Genomic DNA, 12,071 nt, shown 5'->3' on the forward strand with positions numbered 1-12,071 from the left:
AGTTACGAGTTATCACGAACGAGATACGAAATAGAAAGTTTTGCGAAGTAAGTGTAGCTTCATGGTGAAATTGAATCGTGACGAGAAAAAATCTACCATATCGACGGAGGACTTAAAAAAAGAATTCATATAAAAAAGGACCAAAAAATTAAAAATATAAAGTATGTCTGTCTTATCACCGCTATCGGCATTGCAAATTGTAATCATTGTAAACAAAGAATTTTATGATAATTTCTAGTTTACCGGATTCAAAAGGGTAAAAACAAGAAATAACTCGGAACTTTAACAGAATATTTGTAATATCGCAATAACTATCGGACCATTCGATAAGAATAAACTATGTTGACAACAGAATAATCGAAATTTAATAAAATTCAATTCCTTGCTTTTCCAAGGAATTATATATATATATTCACGGCAAGACATGACTCGATTTTTGTGACTCTTGAAAAAATGTGTCGCAAAAAGTTCGATCGATAACAGGTTATACAACGGAATAATTCGTGAGATAACAAATGAAGAGTATTGAATCGTCTCGATCTGTTATAACCGGAATGTATATTCCATAAATATATGTATTAAAAAAAAAAAATATTGATTACACTTACTAAATAAAAGGAAAAAAAAAAAAGGAAAAAGAAAAGAAAAGATACGTATAAGACACATATAAATACACCCAGTTCGTGAAATTGTTGATTCAATGTCAAACCAATTTACAAATCGTTAAAAGTCGTAGACATCATAGCAGTATATACGATCGCGCACGTATGAAAAGAAACAAAAAAAAAAAGAAATAAAGTTTAATGAATCCAGTGATATTACAGTTCATATGTTATGACGAGCATACTTTGCTACACTTTTTTTGTAAATATCTTAATGAGAATACGAAAAAAAAAACTACATATACAAATATATAAATATATATATATATATACGTGTATACATACATATAACGGTAATCTTCTTTAAATTTCGGGAATACTGGAAAAGGCTTGAATGTTAAAGAGTGAACATATTCCTTCTCCTAAAAAAATCTAGTTCATCGTTAAATTCACTTTAATTATTTCTTATACAAAGTTTATATGATTACCTTTGATTAATTATACTATATAGTTAAATTTTATTGTCAGAATAAAGGGAAAATTCTTCGTAATTAAAACAGGAAAAAAAACGTACAAAAAATATTCTAGAAAATATGATATTTGGTGACAACTCGTCATCATGGAACAAGTAAATAAATGCACAATCAATAAAATCAGAATTTCACGTGATCAGCGATTTCAATCGAAAGCCTAATTATTGCTCATCTATGTATGTTATTATAAATGTCCACGATTAGTTCGTACAGTATTTTGACGCGTTCTTTTTTGTTCTTCTTTTTCACGATATTGCTATAATTAATTCTGGCATTTTTAATTCTGTATAATTTATATAAAAAAAATAATAGAAATGAATAAACGTACGTTGAGATTATAAAAATAGAATATAATAAAAGTTATATCAAGTATATATCATATTGTAGCAAATTATCGTTTTGAATTTGTAATTAATATTTAATTTGTCAAGGAAAAATTTTATAAAAATTTAATTTTTTGATTCACTATGATTTTCAGTTAATGTTTATATAATTTTTCTTAACATTATTATTATTATTATTATTTTAGAGTTAAATCATTAATCATTAAAATGATTTTCATAATAAAAATTAATTCGATCCGATCGAGTTATCCGATCATTGGTATGATGGTACATATCTAACAATAAATAAATAATAATTTTGAATTTCTTATTCATAAAATCAATGAACATTAAGGAATGAACAAAAAAGGATACGAAAAAAACTGTCAAATTTTATTATGCTGCATCTAGAGAAGGCTGTGTTCGACATAGCTTAAATGTATATAGTATGTATGTTACGTGTATGTATGTACATATACATACATATACGCATACCAACATACACGTAAGAAATATATACGCGACAAACAAAAACGTACATAATGCACTGAGTACACACAATATATAAGGTCTAATAATCCCACACTTATATAGCGAATATTTAAACGAAAAAAATGAATTGTTCTATAATCCAATATCATCCAACGAGAAGTGTATAATTATTGCGATAATAACATGAAGTTCAATGTTGCGTATTTTCTATTGTATCGTAGCATCTTATGCATTATTCCAGTAAATACTAAGGGTCAATCTGAAAATTTTTTATTGATGTTTTAAAAACAAAGAACAGATTTTTCAAATTTATTACGTATATCTTAATTCTATTATTCTCTTTTTTTATATTCTTCGCTTTTTTTTATTTTTTATTATAAAATATTTTTAGAACAAAACAATTTTTTTTTTTCGTTCCATTTGTAATTTTTCGGATCGATCCTGAGTAATATGTATATAAAATTGTACTCACTGAAAATTATTACTATAGAAATGGTGCTATTTTCGAAAAATCCGTGATTGCGTACCATCGAAAATTCACAGTTGTAGACATACTCGAAACAAATTAAAATTCCTGTTCTGTTTCCTCATTTCTATTTATCTGCATGAATATCAGGGTAATAATCTCATTACGCGAATTTTTCAACAAAATTCAGAATACAATCATAATGAACTTCAAACGATTTATCGATTACATCCTCTCGCATGATTCAATATATATCGCTTATGAAAATAGTTTTGCCATCAAAAGAAAATTATTAATGTTTAATCATAACAACAAGCTATTTTAAAGTCATATAAGTTATTCAATTATATACATATAAGCGAAACAAATTCATTCCCAATATTATGAATTTGCAAACGTTTTATTTTATTCAATATTTACTATCATCTATTATTATACTACTATTATCTAATATAGATATGATAGTTCATATGACTATCGAAGTATTGAAGGATGGCGCGAATTTTTGAAAGCGTTTAATTCTAAGTGAACATAACGGGGGCGCTACAAAGCATTTTTTCGGTATTAATTCTAGCTTGGGGTACGTTATGTTTGAGCAGTATGCGAGTACCTCTGAGATGTTTAAAAAGATATTGACAATATATATACATGTGATTGACAAAAGGTTTCATCACAGTTTTGTAAACTACATCGTATTTCTATAGGGTTTACTATTCGAAGAATAAAGAAACTAAAAGGATACATGAATTGAATCAATCGTATTGATGATTATTAATAATTAGATTAGAGAAAAATGAGCATAATAAATTAACATTTTCAATAAATATTTATCAATAATAACAATTTATCGCAACTCTTTTGTTTTTCCAAATTTTGATTAACTTTTAATAAAAAAATCTATATATCATTCGAAAAATTCACGTGTCCTTAAAATTTTCTTTGTTCTTCGATTTTAGTAATATCATATAAAACAATTTTTTCTTCTTTTATATACTTATTTTTTGTCTCTGTCAATCGGACATATCGTCCAGTTACAAAATAACATATACGTTTATCTCATAAATTTTTCATAACGAATTAACGATTCAGTGCATCCAATCGATTAATTAAATTTTCGTATTCATCATTTTAAACGTCTAACTAAACCATGCTCGAAACCAGACCAGATTTCTATTTTATACCTGTATTTCATGATCAGAATATTAGAATGATTATCTAATGCGTATTATTATGTGTATGTAAATTTTGTTTAATAGAAATAATATTTAATATTTCTCACATAATTATTGATTATTATTGATTATTATATTATGAACTATTGAACCTTTGAAAACAAATCTATTAAAACTTTAAAAACAAACTTATTAAAATCTTTAAAAGCTATATTAAATAATTTAAAAAAAGATTTTTATTTATAATATAAAAAACTAATTAATAATAATTTTATGCGATTTTTTATTATTTTTTTATAATAATATAGAATGTCAAATTGTTTTCACATCACTTAATTCATTGCTATTTTTAATAATTTTTTAATATAGTTTTAGTGATAAATTATAATGTATAATTATTCATATTTATCAAAATATTAAAGAATGTATTTAAATCATCTATTTGTTTTATTAATAATTTTTATTGTTAATTGAAATATATGCATGTATTATTCACATATATACTATTTAATATATTATTAAGTTCACATATATATTACTTATATCATTTCACAATTTTGTTTTGCTGCATTTCTATTAATCAATTTGTCAATAGATAACAGATTCCGTTGTTATAATTCATACAATTTATAAATAAATTTTATTAATATAATTATATCTGAACATAAAATATACTTTTTACCATTATATAGTTGTTAAAAATAAATATGCTATGAGAAACTGAAAGATAGAAAGAATAAACAAAATTATCCTTTACTTATTTTAAGTAATTATGCACAAAGTTTTTTTTTTTTTAATATAAAATTTGTTAACTTATTTCTTATTTACTTTTACAATAGTATACAATGTATTCTAAAAAAATAAAAGCATATATGTATATGTACGCAAAGTATAACTTTTTCAAGAAAATCTATGTACATGTAATTATCAAAATATAATAAGTAAGTATTTTGTAACAATATATTTGATAAACACATTTGTAAAATATTCATTTTACAAAATCATACTGTGCAAAAAATATGCACAGAAACATTAAAAAATTTAATAAGATTTTTCTATATTACTTTAAGCGCTCCGTGACGGATTCCATATTTTTTTAAATATCGCCAAATTCTATATGTTATGAAAATTCATCCATAAGAAGAATATCAAAACCATTGTAATCATACGCCATGAGTTTTGTGCCCCTGAGGGGTTAATTTTTTTTTTTTTTTTTTTTTATAAAAATGTAAGACTATAGATTAATACATAATCTAAATAGATGCCTTTGTTTATCATTCATTCATGAATTCTTAATTGATTAAAAGAATAAGTGATTAAAAAACAAGTGCTATAATAAAAATGTTTGCTTTCAACTAAAATATAAAGCAAATTATAAAATTAATTATGCTTACAATATCAATGTTTTTTTTACATCTTTTATACATTTCAGCTACGCAATACTTTCTTATTCACGTCGTAAATTTTCAAGCCTAGCATGAAGATCTGCATCCGCATCTGCAATATTTCCACCTTCATCATTTCCTGTCGCAGCTGCAACCGGCTGCTTAGAATTTGCTACACTTAGTGAACCAGAAGCTTGTGGTAAACCAGACAATTGATCTGTTAATTGAAGGCCTAACTCGTCCAAAACTTGTGACACAATAGCATCACTATATAAATACAATAAATATAAATATAATTAAAATATTTAATAAATAAATATTTATAAATTTTTAATAATTATACAAATACCTTTCTTCTTCATCACCTTCATCTTCCATTGCATCATCAATTGCATCATTCATAATTTCTTCTTTCATATCCATTATCTCTGATTGTTTTTCAAACTCGTGCAATATTTTTTGTATTTGAGGAAGATTTAATTGTCTATAAAAATATATAATTTATATACAGGATATCTCATTAAATATTACCCCCTTGAATTATATCATTATTATTATTTGCAGCAATATATAAGATATTTTGATAGACATTAAATAATTTCAAAAGATGTAATTATTATTAGTAAGCAAGTAAAATTTTTTTAATAATATTTATTATATTATCAAAATATTTCCTAAATTAATCATTTTTCAATATATATAAGTTAATATTTTTTTATAGAGAATTAAAAACTATTGATTGTATAAAAAAATATATAATTATATTTAAAAAATTGACCTTTATATGTCCTTAATGCATTCATTTACAAAAAGTAACATCAGTATATATATTTCTTGAAACTATTTAATGTCCATCAAAATATTTCTCACTGCAAATAATAATAATAATAACATAATTCAAGATGGTAATATTTAGTGAAACATCTTGTATATAGAAAACAATAATTGTCTTTGATTATAATTTTGAAGAAATAAATCAAATTTTAACTTATTCATGTTTTGCATTGCTCTTGTCACTCCTTTCATTGCTTGTGCCATGGTATTTTGCGAACGTAAAGTTTGAATTTTTAAAGATACTGCTTGAATATTCGCTTTCATTAGCATGAATTTTTTCACATAGCGTCTAGTTCTTACAAGATCTTTTGCCATAATTTTTACTGCATCCTATCATTATTAAAATTAATAATGAAAAAAATTTATTAAATTTTTTAATTTATTAAAATTAAAACATATCATCTAAAAAAATTAAATTACAGATTACCATTTGACCATCTTTAGCAAGTTTTTTTATATCTGCAATGATTTTCTTTTCTTGCTGTTCCATTCTCATTCTTTCTCTATCAAGATCTCGCATAGCTTTGTTTAATGCTCTTTGATTTTTTCTAAGCATTTCCTCAGGAGTTATTCTTTTCCCAAATAACCATTCCATGATTGGAATAAAATATCACAACTTTATCTATTAAAATTAATATAAACATATATTGATTACAAATTATTATTATTACTTTAATATAAAACTTTTATATTAAGTTTAAAAAGTGTAAAAAATTAAAAAGATTAAAATTAAAAAGATTAAAATAATAAAAAATAGTTGCTTTTACTTAAACAAAATTAAAAATTGAAAAAATTTATGAAATTATCTAATAGATTTAGAATAAATAATAGTATTTATATCCAATAATTATCTAAATGTACCTATATTTAAATGAAAAAATTATAAAAATCTTGATTGTTCGAAATTTATTTTTTTTAGGTTAGTTTTATATTGAAAATTCGATCTGTCAGACTATCTGTATGAATCACAATACCAAAATGATTAATACTATTATATATATATGTATATATATATATATCAGGCAATTTTGATTTTAATTGACATTTCAGTCTTTCTTAAAATAGAAAATACGATACGATGTTATCATAATATCATAATACTGTAACAAGATTTACAAAATACTTGTCAATTGCAACTTATAACGATATCAAAATTAAGAAATATATATATGTAAATAATATACATTAAAATGCAACTTATAAAAGTGATTTATAAAAATAATATTAATTTGACAATTACAACAAAGAAATTTTTAATTATTATTTTAATAACATTTCCAATAATTTATTGAATTTTTCAAAACAATTTATTCTTAATTATTTATTATTCATAAAAAATTATTAAATATGAATGAAGATTTTTCGTAGAAGCTTATCTGTAAAATATAATTTATTTTTTTTGGTAAAATTTTGTTTACAATCAATCAAATCAAATTTTTTCATAAAGAAATGAATAAAATTATTTACAGAAGAAAAGTCTAAATTTGTTATGTTGGTAACTTTACTAGCATCATATCAAAAAAGTGAATTTGCTTATGTTTATTATTATAAGTAATGTTTGTTTTAAAACCAAATTCAAAATCTCTTTTACAATTAAAAAATAATAATAATAAAAATAAACATTAAGAATTAAATTATAGAATAATTTAATAGCTTCTTAAATATTTTGGAATGCAGGATATGTCATGCGTATCCGATAGTTACTTTCTTCAAATATATAGATTTTCTTAGTAAAAGTTAATATTTTCTTGTAAAAACAAAATATATAAATAAACATTTTTATAGAAATGAAGACAGCTTTGATGGTGGCTGAAAAGCCATCATTGGCAGCTTCGTTAGCCAATATTTTAAGTAACGGTCGATGCACTTCACGAAAAGGTAGGTTAGATTTTTATGAAATTTAATACACATAATTTTATGAATTTTAAATGGAAAATATTAAATATATTTAATAATCTATTTATTATTTATGTTATTTTATAATGCATATTTTAATTAAAAAAATAAACATTTTAGGTTTAAATGGATCGTGTTCAGTGCACGAATGGATAGGACAATTTAGATCAGAAACTGTAAACTTTAAAATGACTTCTGTATTTGGTCATGTCATGACATTAGATTTTATTGGAAAGTATAATAATTGGGACAAAGTTGATCCTGTAAGTTAAGATCTTATAATTTTATTATACTTTATCATATATATTTTTAATATATTTTGTCATGCATTTATCATATATTTTTTGTTATATTTAAGGCAGAGTTATTTTCTTGTCCAACTGAAAAAAAAGAAGCAGTTCCTAGATTAAAAATACCATACTTTTTAGCTAAGGAAGGAGCACATTGTGATTATTTAGTTCTATGGCTTGATTGTGACAAAGAAGGTGAAAATATTTGTTTTGAAGTTATATATGCAGTTCAGCAAGGAATGAATAAAAGATTAAATCCAAATGTAAGTTTCTTATAATCTTATTTTAATTCTTCATACCTTATTTAATGATTTTTATGGATTTTATGAGTTTTATATTTATTATAGGATATTTGGAGGGCAAGATTTTCTGCTATTACAGAAAAGGATATAAAATCTGCATTAGTAAATTTAATAAAACCAAATGAAAATGAAGCAAAAAGTGTTGATGCTCGTCAAGAATTGGATTTACGAATTGGTTGTGCTTTCACAAGATTCCAAACAAAATTTTTTCAGGTAGAATCATTAGAAAAAAATTTGTTCTTTTTATTATATTAATTTTTATTATATTAATTTATCTTAAATTTATTAATTTAATAATTTCTTTTTTTCTTCTATAGGGTAAATATGGAGATTTAGATGTATCTCTAATTTCTTATGGTCCTTGTCAAACACCAACATTAGGATTTTGTGTGCAAAGACATGATGAAATTCAAACATTCAAGCCAGATCCTTATTGGGTTTTACAGGTATAATTTATTATTATTAGAATAATTATATTTTATCTCGACATGTAGCTACCTCTTATATGTCAGAATATAATCCCTCTATGATTCAGTAAGAGGAAGAAGATAAACTCGAATGCATTGAAGGTTACAGTTAAATCTTCTGATGGTCAAGACATTATTTTGAACTGGACTCGTGTGCGATCTTTTGACAAGGAGATAGCAAATATGTTTCTAAGTCATGTAAAAGAATATGATCAAGCAACGTAAGTTATAGATATTTATATTTAATTATTAAAATTAATTATTTATTTTATATGCTATGGCTATATATGATTATATTTACATTATTAACCATTATAGGATCATAAGTGTAGAAAATACAGAAAAAACAAAATCGCGACCTATAGCTTTAAATACGGTAGAGTTAATGAGAGTGGCAAGTTCAGGTTTAGGAATGGGTCCTCATCATGCTATGCAGATTGCAGAACGTCTTTATACTCAAGGATATATAAGTTATCCTCGAACTGAAACAACATTATATCCAGAAAATTTCGATTTACTGTAAGTTAACAAATATTCAAAATTTAGATTTTTCAAATTTATATAAAATTATAAATATAAAATTAATATATGTAAAATTATTTATATTTAGTGCAGCATTAAAACAACAACAGAATAATCCTGATTGGGGAGATCAAGTTCGTAAGATATTAACTACTGGCATTAATAGACCAAAAAAAGGATGCAATGTTGGAGATCATCCTCCTATTACTCCAATGAAACATGCTACACGAAATGAACTCGATGGGGATACATGGAGATTATATGATTACATAACTCGACACTTTATTGCAACGGTATAAATATTATTTATAATATATTATAATATATCGATTTTCATTTATTTCAGAAAACTTATTTTGTAGCTGGCTCACGACTGTAAATATTTGAGTACTACAATTAAATTTGAAATAGGAATGGAAATATTCACAGCAAATGGTCATAGTTTATTAGATCCTGGATATACTAGCATACTCACATGGCAAGCACTTGGAAGTAATGATAATTTACCAAGATTCACACCGGGTGAAAAAGTCAACATACAAGAGGTTGTAAATCTATAAAATGTAAAATGAAGATTCTTAATTTGTTAATTGATAATTATATTTTATTTCTTTTGTAGATAAAGTTAGTTGAATGTTATACACAACCTCCAGATTATTTGACAGAATCTGAATTAATATCTCTTATGGAGAAACATGGTATTGGAACTGATGCCTCTATTCCAGTACACATAAATAATATATGTATGCGAAATTATGTTAATGTAGCAACTGGTAGAAAATTAGTACCTACTTCTTTAGGAATTGTGTTAGTTCATGGATATCAAAAGGTATATATTTGTTTTTACATATATAAAAAATATTTATTTTATGTGATAATTTTCTATTAATATTAGATAGATCCTGAATTAGTTCTACCTACAATGAGATCTGCAGTAGAAGAACAATTAAATTTAATAGCTCTAGGTCGAGCAGATTTTCATGCTGTGTTACAACATACAGTTGAAATTTTCAAACAAAAATTTCATTATTTTGTAAAAAATATAGAAGCAATGGATCAATTATTTGAAGTTTCCTTTTCTCCTCTTTCTGCGTCGGGAAAAGCACATTCTAGGTATATAATTAAATATATATAATAATTTATCTTAAATATTATTTTAAATATTTATCTTATTTATAAATATTTATTTTTTATTGATAATATTTTTTATATAGATGTGGAAAATGTCGACGCTACATGAAATATATACAAACAAAGCCATCTAGAATGCATTGCGCACACTGTAACGAAACGTATAATCTTCCACAGAATGGAAATATTCGAATTTATAAGGAATTGAAATGTCCATTAGATGATTTCGAATTATTATCATGGTCTACTGGAGCACGAGGAAAAAGTTTCACATTCTGTCCATATTGTTACAATAATCCTCCATTTAGGTAATTCTGAATCATATGAATGTATTCAATTTTAAAACATAAAACATAAAAATCTTAATTATAAAAAAAAATTATAAATTTTAGAGATATGAAAAAAGGAATAAGTGGTTGCAATTCTTGTACACATCCGACCTGTCCACATGGCATGAATTCTAATGGTATATCGAGTTGTCTAGAATGTAATGCTGGTATACTCGTCCTTGATCCTTCAGCTGCACCTAAATGGAAACTTGGATGTAATCGTTGTGATGTTATTATTCATTTATTCGAAAATGCTCATAAAGTGACAGTCGATACAGAAGTGTGCGAGTGCGGAGCTCAATTAGTTACTGTAGAATATAAACAGGTAATTAAGAAAATTATTTATGTTGAAAGAATATCATAAAACTTTCATCTTTCTTTCATTGTAGGAAAAAAGTAAGTTACCTAATGAAAGTACGGAAATGACTGGTTGCGTCTTTTGTACTCCAGCTTTCATGGCGCTTGTGGAAAAGCATCGTGCAGTTGCTTCGAAACCGGTTACAACTCGTAGTCGTGGCCACGCAAAAGGTCGCAGCCGAGGTAAACCTCGTCCTCCAAAAGATAAAATGGCACAATTAGCTGCGTATTTTGTATAAATAATTCTATTTGTAAATGAAGTACATAGATGTTATAATTTTTTTCCTATTTACATTTTGACATTTTCGCTATTACATAATCTTAAAAATAAATCGAAATGTATTCATTATCTCAAAAATTCACACGTATATTAAGTTATTTTTTTTATAATATAATCAATTATATTTTTCTCAACTTATCAATAATAGTATCGAATTAGTTAAAAAATTATGAAAGTTAATATTTATGTTTAAAAAATATATATATCTATATGTATTATTGATTATTATAAATCTTTTAAAAATTGTAAATGAAAGAAATCTAACTGGAATTATCAATTGATTTTATTTTGTGTTTTGATATATAGCATGCAAAGAACATATAATTACAATACATTTTTTATAAATCCTAAATAAACGATTAAAGAATAAAAAATAAATTATTAGATTATAGAAAATTAATAAAAAAAATATGAAATATAAACAAAAATTATTAAAAATATAATTATATCCATAATTATTTTATAATTAATATTATATATGTTATTTAAAACTCAATATTGTTTGCATATATTTATATATTTTATTTTTCGATAATTAATAAGTTTTTTATATTATTTATTATAATATAATTTTTTTTTATAATTTAATTTTAATTTCTAATTTCGAACTTAATTTCAAGTCTTTTACAATAAATAAAAAAAAAGAACATATGAAATATGCTTTTATGAATATTATAATATCCTTCAATA

At 24.0% G+C, this 12,071-nt stretch overlaps 2 protein-coding genes and 1 long non-coding RNA gene across 4 annotated transcripts; 1 reads left to right on the plus strand and 2 right to left on the minus strand.

Moving 5' to 3' along the window:
- Window positions 1-4,029: 4,029 nt before the first annotated feature.
- On the minus strand, window positions 4,030-6,958 carry LOC107999080 (charged multivesicular body protein 2a). Its single transcript, XM_017058747.3, has 5 exons — window positions 6,669-6,958; window positions 6,235-6,429; window positions 5,962-6,137; window positions 5,323-5,457; window positions 4,030-5,240 (listed from the first exon to the last, which is right to left on the minus strand). The coding sequence occupies exons 2-5, from the start codon at window positions 6,400-6,402 to the stop codon at window positions 5,036-5,038; spliced, it is 684 nt and encodes a 227-aa protein (XP_016914236.1). The 5' UTR covers window positions 6,403-6,429; window positions 6,669-6,958; the 3' UTR covers window positions 4,030-5,035.
- Window positions 6,959-7,292: 334 nt separating this feature from the next.
- On the plus strand, window positions 7,293-11,662 carry LOC107999066 (DNA topoisomerase 3-beta-1). Of its 2 annotated transcripts, XM_017058728.3 has the most exons (14): window positions 7,293-7,685; window positions 7,824-7,966; window positions 8,062-8,256; window positions 8,341-8,508; window positions 8,613-8,741; window positions 8,865-8,983; window positions 9,081-9,281; window positions 9,373-9,577; window positions 9,647-9,829; window positions 9,904-10,113; window positions 10,180-10,397; window positions 10,499-10,723; window positions 10,808-11,069; window positions 11,134-11,662. In XM_017058728.3, exons 1-14 carry the CDS (start codon window positions 7,595-7,597, stop codon window positions 11,338-11,340), a joined length of 2,556 nt encoding a protein of 851 aa, XP_016914217.2. In that variant the 5' UTR covers window positions 7,293-7,594; the 3' UTR covers window positions 11,341-11,662. The 2 variants fall into 2 exon arrangements, with proteins under 2 accessions (XP_016914217.2, XP_016914223.2); XM_017058734.3 differs by lacking the exon at window positions 7,293-7,685 and having other exon boundaries at window positions 7,827-7,966; window positions 8,066-8,256.
- LOC133666147 (uncharacterized) lies at window positions 10,436-11,289 on the minus strand. Its single transcript, XR_009829871.1, has 2 exons — window positions 11,150-11,289; window positions 10,436-10,941 (listed from the first exon to the last, which is right to left on the minus strand). It is a non-coding gene; the product is annotated as an uncharacterized LOC133666147 (long non-coding RNA).
- Window positions 11,663-12,071: the final 409 nt, after the last annotated feature.

This window comes from Apis cerana, linkage group LG5 (genome assembly GCF_029169275.1).
Source record: "Apis cerana isolate GH-2021 linkage group LG5, AcerK_1.0, whole genome shotgun sequence".
NCBI classification, from domain to species: domain Eukaryota; kingdom Metazoa; phylum Arthropoda; class Insecta; order Hymenoptera; family Apidae; genus Apis; species Apis cerana.